Raw genomic sequence first — 21,717 nt, 5'->3', positions numbered from 1 at the left:
TCGCCTTCATGAGATGGGCCGGACGGACAAACCATGAACACAGAGCAGAGGCATAATAGTCCTAGAATGTTTCTGATCGTTGCAGCGCTACAGTAAACAACTTGAATTTGCATTGTAATGAACGTTGACTTTTGCTAAAATCTTGATTATAACTCTTGATTAAAGAATATTTGTATAATAACAGAAATAGATATTAATAATGAATTAGCAATGTTACAAAATAACTATGAAAGCTTGATATCTGGAGGAGAGCAGCGCGTAAAGAAAAGAACTAGACGAAGACATTAAAACACTGGAGAGTGAGTGTGAATAAAATGAAGACCAGACTCCAGTACTACAGCCCTGTTCCAGCCCCGAAAACAAACCACAACAGCGTCACAGCTACAATGAAAATGCTTTATTTTCCTTACAAAAACAAACAAAACATAATGTCTAGAAATACAGGAATACAAGAAATAATATGATGGGAGTATTTGCAGTTGAATGCCTGGTTGTCAACAGCCAGCTGTGTAATTAATTATAATAAAATAAAAATTGAGTTAACTACTTGTGGGTGTTAAAGCTCTCAACCAAATGGAATCCTGTCCAGACCAAAGTTTCCCAAAATAGCTTGAGTACTAAGACTTGGTTACACGGGAAATCTTAGTTCAAAAATAATGCTGGGAAGCTCCGCCGCAGAGGGCTCCACTTCTCGTGTTAACGATACTGTAATACTGATTTTGACACAAACACTCAAGCTATAGGACGTTATTATGAACATGGAGTTACACGGCCGATATGATATGCAGCACAGAACAAAATACAAGAGTTGAAAAAGTGAATCTCTCTGCTTGGTGTACCGGTTTCATCTCTTTTTTTCACATCTGTAGTTAAATCCTTGCCCGCTCATGTTCTTATTTAGTGTCTAAGGCACTTTTAAAGAAACATACTGTTAGGAGAAGGGCAAAGAAGTCCGCTGTAGACGACCACGATGAAGGAAAAGACTAAATGGCGGTTGATGGATGGATTATGAGCTCCCTGGCATGTAGTGGTTCAACTGTTGATGTGGCTGCTGTAGTTCAAGCAGAGCCTTACGTCACTTCACGAAAAACATTATTAAAAGGAACCAGGGCTAAAATGCAAAGGTATACTAAGTGCTAAGTCTGTCGGTAGTCTGAAGAGTCAGGCTTCAAATCACAAAACAGCGCTAGTTTGTTCACGATCATGTTAACGTTACATTTGAGTGACGGAGCTGAAAGAGTTAATTTTTCTGAGAAATGAATAAAGTGCTCTGAAAAAAGGTTTACATTTACTGAAGGTGTTGAAGAAATACTTTTTTCTTCTTTCTTTTAAATTCTTAGCCAACGTGTTTGACAAGTTAAAACCTGCTGTATCGGTGGAGAGTACTCCTGTAACATGGACGATGGACAAGATCCGAATGAATGCAGCTCAGCATTCATGCACCTTGTGATGAGAACCAGTTTCTCAATTTTCTATCCAAGTAGCCAGAAATGAAGATGTTTCCATGCCTGTTTTAGTTTCATGAAATGCTTGCTTTAAGAAAATATAAAACAAGGGAATGTGAACAAATCAAAAATAATTAAAAAAATAATCACACTATATTTTCTCGTATGTGACCTAACATTAGGAGATCCTGTTGGAACTTGGGAAACAGGTTAGAAACCAGATGTCATGGAGTTGTAGCTGTTACACTTCTTGTATTTCTGAGCCCTTTGGCTAAAAACTTTTAAGTTAAAAATCGTGTTTAATTGTGAAACAAAACTGAATATCTTTTTTGAATCCAAATGGTCAGGAGGATTTTGAAAATGCCTTCAGAACAGCGGTGGGAGTTAAATGACTTGTTTCCAAAGTCGTAATTTCTTCTGAAAAGCTGCTTTAGCTCTGCGTTTTAAATGTAGTAATAAAACAAACATGGCAGAAACACCGAAATGTAGCAATAAGACGACTCTGTTCAATCTGTGAAACTCGTAACCATTTGTGCTAGTTTAGCGCTTCCAGTAAGAGCCTTTTCTCCCTGTTGGTTTCCAGTTTAAAATTCAAACGTCTTCCTGTGCAGTTCTGTGCATCACTTGCAGCTCAGGCCGACCCACAGTAGAGGACAAACGGTCAACAATACACCTGTTAACCTCGCGAGCTGAGATTTCTAGTTAAAACCCAGCGAGACATTCTTTCATTAAATGTTGAGATGAAGCAACACAGAAAATAAAAATACCCTTTTTTTTTCACAGTAATACACTTCAAATCCAGAGTCCGTGTTCTTCAATTGCATGTCCCGAGATGTTAGTCATTCCTGTAGCGTAGAAGCAAACAGTCCGTACGTCGGAGGGAGACTTATGCAACAAAAGCAGCTGGCGTGGCGGTCCGAAGGCCACGGTGGCCTTTTGTTTTGAAAGGAGGGAGTGTGTCGGGTACGAGATGGCTTTTACACAACTAGTGAGCAGAACACTAATAACAACACCAACGTGTAATACCTTGTAGTGCTGCAATTCCAGTACGGGGTGCGTTCACATACGTTACATACTTGAGGTGTGTGTACACTTAACAGCCTCCACTTACAGTTTCATATGTATAAAAAGCACTTTGCACCTATGTATACTTTCTCAATAAGCTGAGCAGATAACGCGACGCCTGATGGGAGGGAGAGTATTACCTCATGACGCTGAGATGATGCTTGGCCGAGAGACGAGCCCGGGCTAGCAGCTTGCCAGAGGAGGACAGAGTAAGGCAGAATTGTCCGTTTGCCCCTGTGACTCTCCAGGGCTGGAGGCTCGACTTCAGGGGAGGGCGATGGATTTTCCCTGCAGTGTTAAGCGATACAAAAAGGGCTGCCAGGCACACTCCGCCCAGCGTTAGCAAAAACATCGCTCCAATCGTCGGTCCAGTCAGCGGTTTGAAATGAATATAGACGATGGAGACGCCAAGGACAGGTGGGTGAGGTGGGTGAGGAGGAGGGAGGGAGGGAGAAGGCGAGGAGGGAAAGGGTCGCCGTGTTTACTCGGCGTTGGTGGTTTGCGTCTCGTTGAAGTCACCGGCACGGCTGTCGGCGTCATCGTCCGACATGTCGACGGAGGCACCGTCCAGATTGAGGTTGCGGCGCCCCGAACGGCCGGAGAAGCTGCTGACCGGGCCGCCACGCCTGCTCAAAACAAAACAAACATGAACCTCTGCTGCTTTAAGGAGCGGTTCAACATTTGAGGAATTCACTAATCTGATCTTCTCATCACAAACTCAATCAGAAAGCAGTGTCTGTGTGACAAGGAGGTGATTAGATTTGGGGGAAACAGCCAGCCGGACTACTGGAAATATGCCTAACAACACCTCTAGAAACACACAGAAATGTTTTTTAATCAGTGGCAGGACCTATTTCTTTTTGTGTACGGATGGAACAAACTAGATGCCTCTTAACGAGTGAGCATTAGATAAAGGGGTGAAAGGAAGCACTGAACAGGGAACGAGCCTGGAGATAGTGAAATAAAGCGTGTTGTTACATTACGTATTAAGGTCAGGAACAGAAATGCACCATATTTAGCGTACAGACGTGAGACGAACTTCTCCTCTAACTCTTAGCAAGAAAAATAAATCCTGCCAATACACACGCAAGCTGAAGACAAGCTTTTAAATGACACTAAGTATATCAGAATTATATTACTGGATACTGTGGCAGTAAAATAGCTTGACACCTTAAAGCAAATACACACTACTTTATGATTGTGTCATTAAGAGATCACATGTTCACAGTTTTTTACTGTTGTGCTTGCTTCAGTTTATTTGTCTTGATGTGTTTTCGTGGAAGTACACGGGGCACATCAGGACGTCTCTAAGGTCCTCCTCGTACCTGAGGCGGTTCTTGAGGGAGTTGACCTCTCGGGTGAGACCCTCGCTGGCCTCGGTGGCGTCGTCCAGCTCCCTCTGCAGCTTCCTGCGGGTAGCGTTGGCCCTGGTGGCCTCCTCCTCCGCCTCCTCCAGCTGACGCTTCAGCTGCTTCATGCGGGAGTTGGCTTTCTCCATCTGACGGGAGGACGGTCACACGGGGAAAACAGTGAGAGGTCGTGGGTGGGTGGCTGGAGAACCATCTGAGTAGAAGTGAATCTTTCCATGAGTCAATACCTGCTCCTTGTACTGGTCAGCGTGACGGCGCTCATCCTCCACCTGCATCATCACCTCCTTCAGCTTCTTCTCCGTGCGACGGACGATCTTGTTGGCTGCTGCTCTCTCCCTGCAATTCAAAAAAAGAAACATGTAAGAGAAGAGCTCATTATCGTCTGCATTCACTGTTTAGTCCAACTTTATGTCACAAAAGCAGCTAAATCTTCTGCACAGGACTCTACTATTACCATCTACCATCTTTGTTGTCTTTAAAATCAACGTCATGATGATTTAGTGATGTTAAAATGTCTTGACGCTGAACCTTTACGTGTATCCAAATAGCTGACCAGAAAATCTCTCCAATGGTGTTTCACCAGTCTTCAAACGAATGCTAAATGTCCTCGGTCTCATCTTGTGCAAACGGGTGAGTTTGGTCACTTACTTTGCTTCCTGCTCCAGCTGCTCCTCCAGCTGCAGGATCTTGGCCTCCAGGGCAGTGATGGACGCCTTAAACTTTGACTTGACGGTCCCCTCCAGCTCTGCTAGCTTGGATTTCAAGTCCTGCGTTTTGTAACATGTAACTGTTAGGATCATGAGCATTAAATGTGACAAGATACATACATACATGCATACTAACCCGAAAAGCAGTAAAGGAGAAACATTAACGTTCCCTATTGTGAGGGGGAGAGATTCTGGATTCAATCACTTTTCTCATAGCTGAGGTGTTTAGAATGGCTCACATTCAACATGTACACAAAGACATCAGGTAACCAGCTTCTTCTGCTGTTGTTTTATGCAACCTCTGGAACATAAGCACATACATGTATATCCTATATGCCAATGTATTTAAACTAGTCAAGACCTTGTTCTGCCGCTCCATCTGTTGCCGAGCGTTCTCACTCTTCTGTGCAGTGCTGCGTTCTCCGGCCAACTCGGCGTTCAGGTTGTCGACCTGAGGAAGACATGTTGTGTGACATTGATGGAAGCAATCTACCATTTTGGAACCAAGTTCATGACGAAGTGTACAAAGTGCAGCCTGTTTACCTGGATGTTGGTCTTTCTGAAACGGTCGTTGAGCAGCTCCATGTTCCCCTGCTCCTCCTCAAGCTCCTCCTCCAGCTGGGTGATACGAGCTTCCAGCCTTCTCTTCTCGTCCAGCAGCGACGACCTGACACACACACACACACACACACACACACACACACACACACACACACACACACACACACACACACACACACACACACACACACACACACACACACACACACACACACACACACACACACACACACACACACACACACACACACACACACACACACACACACAATTATTCAGGGTGATTGCAGGAATCCTGAAGGTAAATGTTATACCTTTTCAAGACTTTATTTTTAAGACACTTAAAATATCGGTATGAACAAGGCGACACTGACTTTCCAGAAGCGCTGTTCATGATCTCATCAGCCAGCTCATCCCTCTCCTGCTCAGCATGTCGACGGGCCCTCTCGGACGCTGCGTGGTCCTACACACATCACACAGAACACACACGAGGATCAGTACGGAGAAGATCTTGTATAAGCTGCTCTCCCATTGTTGTCCATCAAATACGGAAATGAAGTCTGACTGGAACAAGTCTGACAAAAATCTGATATTCATTCTTTCTCTAAGTCATAAATAAAATACATATTAACAGTTCATATCAGACAACAAGATGATCTCTAATTCAAAGCTATTTTCAATTTAGAAGAAAATCTGGAGTTTGACCTCCTGTAGCTGCAGGATTTCAGCTTCCAGGCCCTTGAGTTTCTTCTCGTTCTCCTTGGACTGGGTGAAGATCTCATCCCTGGAGGCTCTGGCCTCCTCCAGCTCCCTCTGATAGTCCTTCATCTGAGCCTACAGACCAGAGACAATGTGGACCAGAAAAATAACAGTAAGGTATTTCATTGAGCTCATTGATTTGCGCAACACGGACAGCGGTTGCAACAGCAGCAGCAGCTGACACAGAGATAGTGGACACCATTAAGGTACCTTAAAACCAGTAACACTAGAAATGGGTAACGAAACACGGCATTATCGCTAAATAGAAGTAATTCAAAGAATAATAATCCATCAGTAATAACTTTTTTTGTGCTGCATCTTCAATATTTTGTTAACAGTACTGAGGGTCAGTGTGTCCCATCCAAAACGGATACCCTCCTCTGTCCATTCATTAACAAACAGAGATCTGCACTGTGTTGAAAACCTGTAAACCCTTAAAAAAGCAGTTTGAAAGGCTTCTAGGCTATGCACTGAACGTGTGTGTGTGTGTGTGTCTGTGTGTACCTGTAGCTTTTTCAGTTGTTTAACAGCCTCGTCTCTGCCTTTGTGAGCGGCTTCAATCTGTCCTTCCAGCTCGTTCAGGTCCATCTCCAGCTTCTTCTTGGAGGTAACAGCCAGAGTTCTCTGCTTCCTCTCGTCCTCCAGCTCTGCCTCCATCTCACGCACCTGGAGGAGTAAACAACACGGCATATCAAGAAATATATAAGGAATATGGAGCCAATCCATGCTGGTCGTCATCTGTGGGCCCTGTGTACCTGTTTGACAAGCGACCTCTTCTTCTCCTCTCCCTGCTCGTCTCTGGCCTGCAGGTCTCGGTCAAACTGGGCCTTCATGGCCTGCATGTTGACCTCCAGACGCAGTTTGGCGTCCTCCGTGGCCTGCAGCTCGTCTTCCAGCTCCTCCAGCTGAGTTCTCATCTCCTCCACCTGTTGCTCCAGAGTTCGCTTGGACTTTTCCAGTTCATGGACCTGTACGCATCATCGGGACAAACAATTGTGTCAGCAAAACAGGCTGGACTGAGGCAGATTAAAGGTCCTCAGAAAACCCTGTGTGGATGTCTAAAATGAATAATATATTTAGGGATTTAATGTTTAACAGTAAAACTATCCTGGCTGATCAGACTGTACTTTCATACTAAAAAAGAAACATTAAATCATATCTAATAAGTATCATCGGAGCAGTGAACACAAAGCCAGAGCTGTAAGTGGAAGCTGTTTTTAAATGGTCATTTAAGAGGTCAAAGGTCACTCACGTTCTTCCCCACGTCATCCTTGGAGCTCATCAAGTCCTCCATTTCAGCACGGAGCTGCTTGTTGAACCTCTCCAGTTCCTCCTTGGCCTCCAAGGCCTCCTCCAGAGCTCTGGCCATAGACAGAGCCTTGGTATCCTTCTCTCTGGCCTCAGCCTCCGCACGGTCACGCTCCTCCGCATAACGAGCGGAGATGGTCTTCTCTTCAGCAAGCAGCTAGTGTAGACAAACAAACAACCGCATTCAATACATGCATACATCTGACCTCGATCCACCAATAGCCTCGTTAACTGATCATTGAACGTTAAGCGACAAGGTTAGTTCCTTGCTGTGGTCGAATTGCCCAACGAGATTAAATCCATAATTTAAAAAGGCAACCGAGTCCCAAGTTCACCCGTCAGGGAGACGTTGCAGCCACTATGTTGGGTACATTGATGTGGACACATTCAGCCACTTCTCAGCTCCCCTGCATCATTTAGCTGCGAGGTTGTCAGATGTGCGTCTGCCTCTGTCCGGGTTTCCGACATCTTTGTTCTGTCAGTTGCCGAGTATCACGAGCCCTGCAGCCCACCGTGTGTGTGACGGTGAGTATAAAGTTAGACGTAACGGTATCACTGTTAACGTAGCAGCACAGTGTGTACAGTTTGTCTGTGAATCAAATGTTACAACTCCTCATACAAGCGTAGTTCCTGTGTCTTGCTTACCAACTGCTGATTAAAGTGAAATTTTAGCAACTACTTCGGCTCAGGCTCACTTAAGGTGTGGGCTGACCAGCGATTCTCATTTTAGTGACAAGTTGCTCCTCAAGAGTTTTGCTCAGAATTTATCTAAAAAGGGTTTTATTATATTTTTTAACTGGCATGAATCTGTCAAAAAAATTGTCAGTTAACGGTTAATTATTAACATCCTGAATCATTTCTGAAAGACTTTGGCGGTACAGCATACCTGATCAAACTTCTTCTGTTTTTTTTCAAGGTTTGAGACGATCTGTCTCTGGTGGTCCAAGTCCACCATCAGGTCGTCCAGCTCCTGCTGCAGTCGGTTCTTGGTCTTCTCCATCTTGTCCATGGCCATGGTCTTCTCCTCCAGACGCTGGCTGGTCAGCTCCACGTCCTTCTGGAGCTTTCTCTTCACCTCCTCCAGGCCCTCCATCGACCCCAAGTCCTCCTCTAGCTTCTTCTTCGTCTCAAACAGCTACAGTGAGGCCATTTATTTTGATTCAGTATTTACGTTAAGATAATACAACATTTCAACAAGTGATCATCTTGCTAAGACAGCAGCTATGTGCAAAGTCGGCGGTAAGTGAATCTCTACCAGCAATCTCAGCAGAAGAATCTTTAAAATTTCAGTTTACTAAGAAGATCCATCCGCTTCCAGACATACATTCAATCAATGTGATCTTTAACTGAGTACCAGTGGTACCTGAAAAGTGTGCCTTCCTCATGTTTGTGGGTGGAAGACCCTCAGATGTGGATGTGTACCAATATCTACGTATGACTGTACCTGGGAGTGCAACATCTGCAGCTGTTTCTCCAGGTTGCGTCGTGCCTCCTCATCCTCCTCTTGCTGCTCCAGCAAGGTGTTCTTTTCCACCTCCAGCTGGCGGATCTGCCCGCTCAGGTTCAGCTTCTGACGAGTCTCCTCCTGCCGCAACTCCTGCACACCACAGATGACCCAGACAAAAGAAAAGCAGGGAGACAAATCTGTTATACCTGTTGTTGTTGTTGTTGTTAGCAATACTGAGGTGTGATAACGGATTTGGACTGTGTCGATTTGTTTTGTGTGTTCACATTATTCTAACGGCCTTCTTGATTTCACTGTGTACATCAGAAACAACCCTACCGTCCAGGTGTTTTAACTTTTAATCACGGAGAGAAATACTTGACACCTTTTTAACGTTTACAGTCATTCTAGATCAACTTTCCTGTAGCTTTAAACTCGGCTGATGCCGTCTTTCGTACCTCTGAGTCTTGCAGTTTGCTGTTCAGTTTGTCGGCTTCCTTGGCCAGTTTGACGCCCTTCTTCTCTGCCTCCTCCAGCAAAGTGAATGCACTGTCCAGCTCCGTCTATAAAAACAAAGAAGATGAATGAGGTTATGAGGAAAGCATACTAAACAAAACCAAAGTGTGTCATTAAATGTTATACTGCCGTCTGTGGAGGTATTTACCTGGAGTTTGTGTGAGCGTTCGGCCAGCTCTCCCTTGGCCTTCTCTACCTCGGTGGCCCTGGACATAAACTCCTGCAGCTGGGCCTCCAGTTTCTTCTTCTTGTGTTCGGACTCCGTCTTTGCCTGTTGCAGACTCTTCACATCACAGGCCAGCTCTTTGTTGTCACTCTCCAGACTCTGCTTGTTCTTCTCCAGGTTGGCCTTGAACTGTGCAGAGCAACAAAAACGTGTTAATGTGTTGACATCAACACATTTGATGACATTTTCTGCCTACATATCACACAGCCGATATAGGCTGTGTACAAGCCACGACCCCCCCTCACCCGCTTGGCCTGCTCCAGCTGTTCAGACACTTCTTCCAGCGCTGTGGCGTGCCTCTGTCTCACTTCCTGGTTCTGAGCCTCGTGGTTTTTGGTCTCCTCATCTATGGCCTTTTTTAGCTCTGCCACCTCTTGCTCTCGCTTGGACCTGGAGTTCAGACACATGTTAAGGGACACCTTCTAAGATGCAATTAAAAAAAAACACCTTAACATGCAATATTGCTATTGTTGTCTTAATAAGGAAACAAAATAAAAATGTTTGGAGGTTGGAACCACTGGAATAAATTCTATGCACGTTTGAAGCATAGTAGTGACAAATATCGAACACTAAGCAGTTTAGAGGATGTGTAAGTGAATAATATATTCACAAATGACAGTTGTGCTTTTGTCAAACCCTATAGTTTAACACCAGTATAAACACCATCAGAAACATGAGAGTACTCCACAGATTTAGCATTTATCAGCTTTCGAATAGCTCCCTATTGGAGCAACAACAACGCTTTCACATAAGGAGTCGCACTCCCTAACATCTGTAAACTGACTTTGATGTGTAAACTGGGCAGAGTTCCCCTTTGTAATCATTGATAAACCAACGTTAAATATGTACCGGAGCTCCTGCTGGGCAGCGGTGGTATCCAGCGTGTCTTCCAGCTCCGTCTTCAGGGCCTCAAGCTCCTCACTCAGGTCCCTCTTAAGTTTTTCAGCTTTACTTCGACACATCTTCTCTGCCTCCAGGTCCTCCTGAAGCTCAGCAAGGTGGGCCTGCAGCTCCCGAACCTGCTTCAAGGCGTTGTTCTTCTGGACGGTCTCCTCATCACTCCTGGTGGGAGACACATAACACATGTCGGCTCTTCAGAGTAGACCCTTATCATACAACTTGGTGTATTTTTTTTTTTACTTGAAATGAGGCCACCAGTGCACACAGGGTGGCAGTGTGGTGATCTGTTCACTGCTGAAGCTGTCCACATATAACCTGTGTGTGTGTGTGCTCTATGAAGACGGACATGTTAATGAGACTGCTGGTCTGTTTACTGCTGAAAGTGAGGCCAAGTCAAATTGATGCCGGCTGCAAGACTCCCGTAACATTCCTCAGCTACAAAGAAACCCACTGATTAGTCACACAATGTAATAATGATTCCGTTTTATAATTATCACAACGCCACAGTGTTGATTAAAGGCACTAATGACGCCAATCTCAAAGTAATTCCCCATTAAAAAAAAAATACAATTGTTCTCAAAATAGCTGCTAAATTCAAAATGGAGCACATGAAGTTTAATGAAAGCTTAATTATCTGGAGCTGTGACTAAACTGATGATTTCTGCGTGTGAAATTAGTCAGACAGACATTAACCAACAACCTACTGAGAAGTCAACATGAAGATAATCCGTGCTGACCTCCACAGCTGTTTACCTCATCTGCATGCAGTCTTGTGACGGTTAATGGGAAAATGATTTAACATGACACCAAACGTGTTGCTCAGAATATTTTTCCTCACTATGTATGAATGGAAAATCAGGATCGACGGAGGAATGGGCTAAATTGCATCTTCGTCCTTTCTATCACAGCTGACGCAGGTCTTCTAAAGCTATAGCTGCAGACGCTTTTTGCAATCAGTAAATCTGACGGTAAAAAACAAACAAACAGGTTTTTTAATTGTTTGTCCTCCATTGTAAAATGACAGCTGGATTTAACCCAGCTCTCTTCCGATTGCTTCATGTGGAAAACTACGGCGAAGCCCGGGACAGAGATCATCAATCAACATCAATTTGACTGTAATCAGACACGGCTGCCTCCAAGATGAAAAGGTCTCAGCCAGTGTTGTTGAAGGCAAACACTGCAGCTGAGGAGCTGCAGAGGAGAGTAGAGGAGGACTGAGATGAGTGGAAGATAGAGACAAAGTGTGTGCGTGTGCTGAAACGCCAACTGCAGCAGCTGAAAAGGACGATAGCTGCTTTAAGTCAGAGTTGACTCAGTGTTTGTTGGAGTGTGCTAGAGACTATTTTAGGGTCTTCTTATTGACTTCGAGTGCAGTTGTCATGGAAATACTGCGCTAGTGAGAGAATGTTCGTGAAGTAAAATTACCACCAACAGTGATACTTTTCCAAACCTGTAGGTTTGTAGTGTTCAGAGTCTGCCCAGTAGTGGATGTAATAATACACTTCAGTGTATTTGATCTGTCCGATTTCATACAAAACTATCTGTGTGCTTTCTTCACAATCCGTTGAACGGTTGTTCAGCCGAGAACATATCTGAACAGCTCTCTATCAGCCATGTGAGGATCCGTCAATGAACGATGAATTAAAAGGAATAGTAGCATTTGCTTCAGTACTGGCAAGATGAATAATTTATAGTAGAAGAGTATTATAATAAGAGTATGAAACTGGAAGTCACTAGGCCCCTCTGATGAATCTTTTTGGGCTTAGAGTTAGGTTTTGAATGAGATATGATCCAATACTTTATTTTCTTTATTTATTCTGAATTATCTATCTTTTATATCTTCTTTTTTCAATATTGGTACCGTTATGTTTCAAAATCATAATGATTGTATCTTATCAACAGCCATTGTACCGTCATTGTCTGGATTTAGTTTATATCTAAATATTTTGATTGATGCAATCAGTTTTGACACTTTGATAGATGTTCAAGTCGATCACTGACCTGGCCAGAGCAGCCTGCAGCTCCTCCTCCTTCTTGCTCAGTTGGATCTTCAGCTCCTCTATCTGGGCCTGAAGCTCAGCAATCTGGTCCTGCAGGTCAGTGGTCTCAGCATCCAGTTTGCGTTTGGCCTTCTCCAGCTCTTGCCGTGTTTTCTCCTCCTTCTTTAAACGCTCTGAAGGGAGACATAAGCACATGTCTCATAAACAAGATTCATAAAGAAAACGCGATATCAAACATGGCCAATAATTGTTCAAAAAAAGAAAGAAAACCTTTGCCTTCAAATGATCTCAAAAGATAAATAGGCAAAATCACACGTCACAGAGGGGTCACACGAGGTACAAAGAGGTCACAAAAAGTGACAAACAACAAACACCTAATTGCTAACAGCCTGACACAAATATCCGTAATCACATTAGCTGCTTTGCCTAAATGCACGGGTGTTTTTTCAAACATTCCTACATACCTCGGTTCTCTATCGAGCCGGCACTTAAGTAACGCAGATTAAGAGCCTGATCAGACAGAGCGCATTTAGCAGGTGGATAATTCAAGGCGGAAGCGGAACAAATAAGAGGTGCTCAGCAACGCAAAAGCAGCGCATTTAACATTCATGAAATGTTTACAATCGTCAATGTTTTTTTGTTTTTTTAAATGTATTCATAATCTTTTAGCATGTTATGTTTCATGCTGATACTGTACTATCTTACGTACAGGCTACTGTAACGTGAATAGTCCTTAAACTGACTGCCATTCACCTATTTGTGTGTGTTGAACATGGCGGCAGTAACAGTAGCTTACCCTCCAGGTCAACCATCACCATCTCCTGCTTGTTCTTGACCTTGCCGAGGTTTTTGGCTTTTTCCTCCTCCTCTGTCAGTTGAGAGGTCATCTCTCCGATCCTGTCCTCCAGCAGCTTTTTCTCCTGTAAAATCAAAGTGTTGTTTAGACTGGAAGCACAACTACTAACTGGAGGTGAAACGGTCAAAATACAAGTACATTTGTATTACTCTCTAAGATCTCTCCCATCATATGCCTCATCAATCACCTGCTGTTCTTCATTTTTGACCTTTACTGCTTTCTGGTTTTTGTTTGACCCATCATTTGCAGATCTAATCCTCTCACCTTGAGGAACTTGGAGTTGTGGTCCTCCAGCAGGAGAATGTCCTCCTCCATTTTCTTGATCTTCGCCTCTGCTGTCACTTTGTCCAGCTGCAGCTTCTGTCTTGCAGCTTCCTCCTCATCAAGCTGCTCCTCCAGGTCCTGCGAAGACGAAAACACACACGGATAAAGATCCATAACCCATCCAATGCGATGAGGTTGAAGTCTGAACACGGACGTTTATAAACTCTTTAAAGGTCCTCAACACTTGGCTTTAAAAAGTATTTCTCTACAAACTAATCGGATTCATCAGTGTGGTTTGATCACATTTGTTAGACAAAGCTGTCGACTCCAACCCTCTTCAACTTCTATATAAGTAACAGAAACGCCTTTTGTCAACTGAGGACAATTGTGATTATGATGCGCATAATGTTCTTGAAAAGCAAGTACTAACAGCACAGATGTTAGCATCTCAAAACAAAAGGAAAGACGTTTGTGTGTGTAGATGTTTAAAAAGGTGAAGCTATGAACCTGAATGTGTGACTGCATCTTCTTCTTCTCATTCTGCAGGCTCTGGTTCCTCTCCTCCTCCTCCTCCACCCTGGACTCCAGGTCATGGAGAATCTCCTCCAGCTCTTGCTTTCTAGAAAGCAGACGAACTCTCATCTCTTCGGCCTCGGCAAACAGCTCCGTCTCTGCATGGAGTTGTTCTGCTAGAATATTCTTCTCCTCTACGAGCTGGAGAGAGGGAACAGTTTGGAAATAAAATCCCAACCTTCTTCGCTGCAATACTGATTTCTTCAATTGTAATACGTTTGATGGAACACAGTAAACAGTAATTTCCTTACAAACAATTTGGGAACAGAAGTAATAGCATGTACCATTTATAAATAACGAAGTTTCTCTGAATTTGTACCTACTTATGCACGTTGAAATTATGTATTTTCCATAATAGAGGGCACGTCTACCTGTTGGTGTTTCCTCTCCATCTCCACAAGCTCATTCTCCACCTTGAGCTGTCGCTCCTTCACCTTTACCAGCTCCTCATCTTTGGCTTGCAGCTCCTCCTCCTGCCTGGTGACCTGCAGCAGAGGCTTCACCTGAGAGAGCGAGAGCGAGAGAGAGAGAGAGAAAACGTTTGAAGATTTGCATTTCCATGGCAATTAAGAAAACTCTGATGTAGAGATTTTAGTATTCTTTATAGTCTGTTGCTCATATAGCTGAAGACATTTTTTAGGCCTCCTATAACAAATTTATGAAACTACTAATTTTGTCAAGTGAGGCAGAGATGTAGAGCTGTGTATGATCTGCTCGTATCACATATGAACAACTTTGTTGAAAGAGGTAACTTTAGCTGTCACGAGTTCTCACCTTGGTGAAAAGCCTCCACCACTGCCAGTGTCGCAGCTTCAAATAAGCAGCACAGTTCCTCTGGAGGACCTTCAGGGCACTCAGCTGCTGCTGCTTCTTAGCGAAGGCCCTAAGGGGAGAAATGGTGCAAAAACAGGCGACATATCAATGTCTGGGTATAGCAGTGTTTTTAAACCAACGTTGGGCTTCGTTTAGTGTACAGATGAGCTGTAAATGCACCAAACTCACAGTCATTTTGCTATCGTGCTGCTTTATGCTCTGGTGTAAATGCTAATCACGACAGGAGGTTAGTTACTCTTGTCTTTGTTCTTGATGTAAACTACTGGGGGGAGCATACATTTCTGACTTGATAAAGTGTATCTGGATATTGATGCTTTGTGTCTCCGACCACCTGTGGGAGTTTTAGCAATTGCATGACCGTCCTTGAATGCATCGTGGGTATCCAAATGCAGATGCATGTTCATAGGTAAGAAATTGGAATAAAAACCATGAGATCTGACACTCACTTGCGTGCCAAGTATCCACGGCAAACAGACTGGAAGTAGATGATGATGTCCGTGATCTTCAGATCTCGCTCCTCCTCCAGGTGAGCCAGAACACCCGTTCTGAAGAAGATCTTACTCTGACCGATACGGAACAGGTTGGGGTCCAGCTCCAGGGCTCGGATCTACAACAGGCACACGAAGACTTTTTAAGAATTTACCTCTGTAGACAGGGATTTACATTTTCTTAAAAAATTCAAGAAATGTTCCTGGAAAGTATTTGTGTTAGAGTGTTTCCACCACTTTTCTTCAGATGCGGTGGAAATGCAGAAGGGACTTTTAGTTAGAGGAGTTTAGTTCCTGAGGTTAGTTCCTCTTGTTCCATTATTTCTGGAACTTTTTGGTCAAAAAAGGTAAATAGTCAGTGCCTAAGGCTCAGCAGAATCCTTAGTATGTTATTTTTTCCAGGGCAGGAGCTTTGAACCTGAAATAGATCAAGAGAAAAGAAAGGCACTACCATTCTCTCACAGGCTTGTTTTCCATCCATGAATCCCTTGGGGATAGCGTTAGGTGTCAGGATCTCATATCTGTAAACAAAAGAGAACATTAATATAAACATTTCTTCTGTGTTAAATGAAATTACAGAGTTCAAAAAGCTTCTGGTCGTTTGTCACCTTTGTCTGAACTCCTGGAAGACGATACGGTTGGGGAAGCCCTGTCTGCAGATGCGAATCCCCTCGAGGACTCCGTTACACCTCAGCTGGTCCAGAACCAGGTGAGGCTCCAGTTTACCAGCCTGAGAAGGACCAAATACACTATTAAGACCAGACACATGTGTTTCTACAATTTCTGCTCTACAAAAAAACTCTTTAAATATAGTATAAAGAAACAGGTCCCTCACTTTTCAATGCTTGATACGCAGCTTCTAACAAATACATTTAGATTCTTTATTTACTCTTTTTTCGTGGTTGGGGATGATGCAGCGGACAAAGTTGGGGTTGGTGTTCCTCAGTGTCGCCATGAGCTTGCTCAGTGACTCCTTGTAGAGCTGTCCCACCGTACGGAACATGCCCTTTTTGGTTTTGTAGGTGGCGCCAAAGGCTGTCTCGTTCATCCCTGCCACCTGGTCCAGGCCCACGATACGGTCGACTGGTGGGGAGATGAGGAGAACTGGTTAGAGTGAGAAGACTTCATGGGGAGCAGAGGAAAAAGAAGAAAACAAAAACAGCAGCAGTGACATAATGTAGCTACATGAAGTGCAGACGGATGAAAAAGACACACGACAGTCAAACAACGGCAATCTATAAAGAAGCATTCAAAGACTAGAACTACCGCTAGCTTCTGCAAGGCCTATCTACTCCTAATGGTGTAAACAGGACTCCACATGTGCCGTTACCTTGGAGAGAAGCACCTTTTTTTTTTAGGATTTACTCACAAAAGCATGAACTAAGTTTAATAGCAAGAATTGAAAATGCTCCTCTCTGGTGTTGATGGATGAGAGACAATGCTTGATGGCAGCTACATGAAAGCTTTTCAACATTTTACTGCTTATGATGCATCAACATAATTGCTAGTAAAATCATTTATTCTCAACATGCTAACATTTAAGGGGTTGCAAACACTAGATGCAAAAATATTATAACTGTTCTATAACTATAACTGTTCGTAACCTTTATCCCCCCCAACCCATGGAAACCAGGTGACTAGTGGTGGTTAGTCCTTCTCAGTCGGTGAAAACAGTTGTATGATAGCTAAAGAAGAAACTATTATTTGATTAATCAAAAAGTTTATCAATTGATCGAGAAAATAAAGAAATCAACACTAAAAATAATTGTTAGTTGCTGGCCAAATAAAATCTTCTGTGGTTCTGCACGGGGCTTTGGCTCTCAGCGCCAAATCCATTTGTTCTTACAAAAGATAAAAATCAGCTGGGAAATGTAGTCTTTAGCTGTTTTAATTTATTACTTTCACATTACTATCTTAGATTCTGATTTGGTGCTATAGTGTGCATTTAGAGAAGTGTATATGGGATGAAAAATAAATGACAAAGAGCATGTCAGTCAGTGCAACAGTGCGTTTCTTTAATGTGTTTTTAATAGTTCTTAGATAATAAGTAAGCTCTATGGCACAGAGGAATAAGAGCTTTTGGTGTTTTCACAGGAATTCAAATTCTTCATTAGGAAAATATAGAATATCAAGAATTACAAATCAAAGAGTAAATGTTTTTATGATCTGATAATGTCAGTGGACTTATTGTTTAACATTATGTCACATATTATTATCCAACAGACTAGATTTAATAAAGAAAGTATTTGATGAGTCACAGACTGCTGCCGTTTTCACTGAGGTGATACAAAGCCTGCTGTCTGGACCCTCTACACTACTGAGCTCAGGACCAAAACAAATACCAACATCTGCTTTCAATACCCCGCTACTGTGGTCCTATCGAGGAAGGAGGAAGGCGGGAAATGAATGTCATTACATTTTCTTCAGTCAAGCTACAAATCCTAATTTAGCCTGTGGATGAATCACATGACAGAGGAGCTATTAGAGACACAAACAGCTGCACTAGATAGAATCACTCGCTTCAGGACTATTGAGCATACAAAGATCACAAGACCCATGTCAGCCTACAACAATGCTGACACAAATGAAAGCACACTAGTTGGACTAAAGCGAGCAGTTGACTATATTCTACTTGAACCTATTTAGGAATTAGGCACTACTGCTACTGCTTTTGGCTGAGACGAGGGAGCCATGCAGCCTGGAAGCAAATGGGAGCCATTGTAGCTATGACAGACACAGCACCGGCTGAAGCATGAAACATAGTACAGCCAGATCTGGGCAAAAATATACCAGTAGCTACACTTTCAAGAAATCAACCTGCTTGGGAAGCGCTTGTATTTAGCCAACCAAGCACCTCGAGCAGCTTGGTTTTCACAATCCAAAGCTGTTCATTCTCAGCTATTATTATTTTGGCCCAGGTCTGCTACAGCACGACCCAGTCATTCACCTGCCGGGTCATCCAGACTAGTGTCATAGAATGAAGCCCTTTGAATGGTCTGAATCTCTACAACACAGAAAGAGACAGGGAGGGAGGAGGGGGTGTTAAATGAATTATTAGAAATCATAAACGCATCGGTCTGGGTCAACAAGGCAGAGAGCTGTTGTTAGTAGGCTTGAGTGAGAGACATTTTGACGTGCCTGTTAACTGAATAAGCAAACCGGTACATACATAATGACTCTTAAAGGACGAGTAACCACAATTGATTCCGTCTAGTCTTTAGTACCATTTCAAATGTTTAGAGATAAGACGGTGGCAGCTTACCGTCTTTCCAAAGTTCACCTATAAACTTGTCGGTGGACTGATGCAGAAGAGTGGCCACATTGTCATTCAGAGGGTCCATGTTCTTCATCAGCCACTCATCGGCTTTATAGTCCACCTGTAACATAAACATCAATTACACAACTATCGTCTGAACCCAACAGATTACAAATCTAAACAAACCGATAACAATATACAGTTGTTGTTTTTTACATTAAGAAAAACGTTTTTGATAATAGAATTATGAGGAGAATCTAAAGCATGTCAATTAACATGTCTGTACTCTGTACTCAGTTATATATACCAGCATAAGATAAATATATATATATAATCAATCTGTGACAGATTTTGGTAAAATTGAATGAATTGAATGAATGTACATGACAGCTGTGTGAATCAGGATATCTTAATATGTGAATTTTGTCTCAATATGTTCATGAAGAGATAAATAAAGATGCTTTGCCTACGATAGTTTCAAGGATTTAGTTGAGGTGAAGAACTCTAAATTATTCAGAAAACATTAGCTGAACAGGGATTTCTTTTTATTGGCGTATATGGCGGCTAATAGTTACGAAGAAAATGCAGTACGGATTTGATGTAATTGAGAAAAGGTGTATTTGTCACACATACGTAGTGTACGTCACAGAGAGCACTGACAACTTTATTTTGGTCACACATTCTTGAAAAAATAAACAAAAGGAATTTAAAGTTTATATTGTGTATTTTTGTAAAAAAAAAAAGAAAAGTGTATTGGCCGATATAGACAAGAGATTATATTTTCTGAAACTCTTGGATATCATTCTTAAAAATCCAGAACTGGCAGGGGTCTAACTCTTGGTCTGTGGGGAGCCCTAATTTAAGATTATTTAACGCGTATTGCACCGTGGATGCTAAAAAATGTAATCAATAACAGTTACATCAATATGTATTTGTACATCTGACACATCATGGTGACCCAATTCAAATCCTGACTTACCATACCGTACAGGCCACGCTTAATTGCAGTGATTCAGACGGCATATGTGAGGCAATATTATTTTGTGCAAACCCATGTTGACAACATTTACAACATTTGGCTTCATGGCGCGGTGGATTTGTCTCCACAGCAGACTTTCTCAGAGTGGAAATCTCTGTGTTTTTGACAGACTGTGGTGTAAAACAACACAGTCCACATAATGCAAAGCAGATGTGCAACTCAGCAGGTCTCCCTGCAAGACTGAGTTCTGTTGCATAACACCACTCACAACGTCCAAATCCACTCTAATACAATGCTATATAAATCAAACCAGGACACATCCCACCACAGGAGAACCGTTACGTCATCGTTTTATCTGAATGCTGACCAGCAGCAAATTCTCACTTGCTGTTTAACTTTTGCAGGAAGAAGATCAGGGAGGAAAAGAGATGTATTGGGGAAATAAGAATGTAGACAGAAATAAAGCAGCTGGTTCTACACCGAACAAAAGAACAATAAAAAGCAAGATGTCATGTATATTGCATACATTTCTGAGTAATATGGAGGCAAAACAACATTTACTCCAGTGCGTACCAGGAAGTGTCTTAATTAAAGTAAGTTGAAGTAACTTAGAAGTTCAGGTAAACTAAAGCAACTGAAAGTGTGTACAGTAGCAATGACACATTAGTATGATGTATCAGTTGTATCAGTCGTAACAGCTATGACCATCATTATGATTCCCTTTTTTTCTCATGTGTCTGTCCTGATGAGTGCTTCTTAGAAGAGAGCCTGACTTATGCTCTGAAAAATAGCGCCATGAAATTTAACAGCTTTAACCGAGCATGAAACATGCTAAGTGTGATTCTTAAAAAAGATTAAAAAAACGAGCGTACCTTGCCAGCGTAGTGGATAATGCAGAAGTCGGCCTTGTCTTTGAGCTGGCGGGGCTTCTGGAACTTGCTGTGTGTGCCCTGCTCCTGGATCAGCTTGTCTACAAAGGACTTGTCTGTGGCCTTGGGGAACCAGCACTCTTCATCCAGCAGAGCCAACACTCCTGGAGGGTTTGCCTGAAGGAATATCAACACAGGATGGAACTAAAGGCTTCAGAGACAGTGAACTGCAACTACACAAGCACGGCAACAACTTTCAAGTATTTGTTTGTGTTCAGTTGATAGGAGCGCTGTGGTCCATATCTTAAACCCCTAAGGCACCAAAGTACCCTCACTACTTTTTCTCAGGGGAGATGTCAGTAAGTTTTCCTTTTTAATTTAGGTAGAAACTTGTAGCGTGTGGTTAAAAAGCATTGTTGAGTGAACATTATTATTTAGTTGCTGGATCGTAGCTCAATAATTAAAGAATAAGTGGAAAATAAGAGTTTCATTCATCTCATGGATACAAGCTAATCGTTCACACTGACCGGCCTCTCTATGAGGTCGATGCAGGGCTGCAGGTCGAGGCCGAAGTCGATGAAGCTCCACTCGATGCCCTCCCTCTGGTACTCCTCCTGCTCCAGGATGAACATGGTGTGGTTGAAGAGCTGCTGCAGCTTCTCATTGGTGTAGTTGATACACATCTGCTCAAATGAGTTCAACTGTCGTAGGGGAGGAGTACAAGGAAGAACAATACTTTCATTGGAAATGAGTTTAGATGACAAAAAACATTTCCTCTGGCTACAACAGGACAAACTGCCTTCTTTAAAAGATGAAGCAATTTAAAAGATTTTAATCCAAACCTGGAAGATCTCAAAACCTGCGATGTCCAGGATGCCGATGAAGGAGGCACCCTGTCGTTTGGTTCTGTCCAGAGCTTTGTTAATGCGATGGACCAGCCAGCGGAACAGACGCTCATATGTCGCTTTAGCCAACGCCTCGACAGCAAAGTCAGCCTGGAGGGCGAGACAGGAGGAGGAGAGATAATGGTGAGACAATATAGGGAGATACAGTACATCAGTGTAATGCAGACATGTTTCCAGATCCTCAATGGACAAATGGACTCAAACATCTCGCAACATTTTATACAGTTAATGTTCCACATGCTTTCAGAGTCAGACTTTGAAAACTATTAGACCTAAAGCAGTTGAGACAAAAGCTGTGTCTATCGAGCTGTTGTCATAATGATACTGCACTTTAAAAGAATGATTCATAAACAAGAGACGCACTTTGGACTTTGGAGTGGTTTCACAGAAGG

General features: G+C 42.8%; 1 protein-coding gene across 4 annotated transcripts in view; it reads right to left on the bottom strand.

Moving 5' to 3' along the window:
• Positions 1 to 2,991: 2,991 nt before the first annotated feature.
• The window catches only part of myh10 (myosin, heavy chain 10, non-muscle), a gene marked incomplete at both ends in the record, with an annotated part of 44,828 nt that continues 26,102 nt past the window's right edge, over positions 2,992 to 21,717 (bottom strand). For all 4 annotated transcript variants that reach the window (XM_079160315.1, XM_079160317.1, XM_079160316.1 and 1 more), the window contains 31 exons: positions 2,992 to 3,136; positions 3,836 to 4,008; positions 4,108 to 4,216; positions 4,529 to 4,647; positions 4,949 to 5,038; positions 5,131 to 5,254; positions 5,523 to 5,611; positions 5,854 to 5,982; positions 6,412 to 6,573; positions 6,663 to 6,875; positions 7,160 to 7,372; positions 8,102 to 8,350; positions 8,660 to 8,812; positions 9,118 to 9,222; positions 9,324 to 9,530; positions 9,647 to 9,791; positions 10,251 to 10,463; positions 12,303 to 12,474; positions 13,098 to 13,221; positions 13,422 to 13,559; positions 13,929 to 14,135; positions 14,366 to 14,497; positions 14,769 to 14,877; positions 15,275 to 15,435; positions 15,768 to 15,837; positions 15,925 to 16,046; positions 16,206 to 16,399; positions 18,579 to 18,693; positions 20,424 to 20,597; positions 20,948 to 21,121; positions 21,263 to 21,415. In XM_079160315.1, the coding sequence (XP_079016441.1) occupies positions 2,992 to 3,136; positions 3,836 to 4,008; positions 4,108 to 4,216; positions 4,529 to 4,647; positions 4,949 to 5,038; positions 5,131 to 5,254; positions 5,523 to 5,611; positions 5,854 to 5,982; positions 6,412 to 6,573; positions 6,663 to 6,875; positions 7,160 to 7,372; positions 8,102 to 8,350; positions 8,660 to 8,812; positions 9,118 to 9,222; positions 9,324 to 9,530; positions 9,647 to 9,791; positions 10,251 to 10,463; positions 12,303 to 12,474; positions 13,098 to 13,221; positions 13,422 to 13,559; positions 13,929 to 14,135; positions 14,366 to 14,497; positions 14,769 to 14,877; positions 15,275 to 15,435; positions 15,768 to 15,837; positions 15,925 to 16,046; positions 16,206 to 16,399; positions 18,579 to 18,693; positions 20,424 to 20,597; positions 20,948 to 21,121; positions 21,263 to 21,415 (4,683 nt within the window). The remainder of the gene's footprint in view (positions 3,137 to 3,835; positions 4,009 to 4,107; positions 4,217 to 4,528; positions 4,648 to 4,948; positions 5,039 to 5,130; positions 5,255 to 5,522; positions 5,612 to 5,853; positions 5,983 to 6,411; positions 6,574 to 6,662; positions 6,876 to 7,159; positions 7,373 to 8,101; positions 8,351 to 8,659; positions 8,813 to 9,117; positions 9,223 to 9,323; positions 9,531 to 9,646; positions 9,792 to 10,250; positions 10,464 to 12,302; positions 12,475 to 13,097; positions 13,222 to 13,421; positions 13,560 to 13,928; positions 14,136 to 14,365; positions 14,498 to 14,768; positions 14,878 to 15,274; positions 15,436 to 15,767; positions 15,838 to 15,924; positions 16,047 to 16,205; positions 16,400 to 18,578; positions 18,694 to 20,423; positions 20,598 to 20,947; positions 21,122 to 21,262; positions 21,416 to 21,717) is intronic.

This window comes from Pholis gunnellus, assembly GCF_910591455.1.
Source record: "Pholis gunnellus genome assembly, chromosome: 5".
NCBI classification, from domain to species: domain Eukaryota; kingdom Metazoa; phylum Chordata; class Actinopteri; order Perciformes; family Pholidae; genus Pholis; species Pholis gunnellus.
The sequence above is the reverse complement of the archived record's forward strand: the minus strand, read 5'-3'. Positions and strand labels throughout refer to the sequence as shown.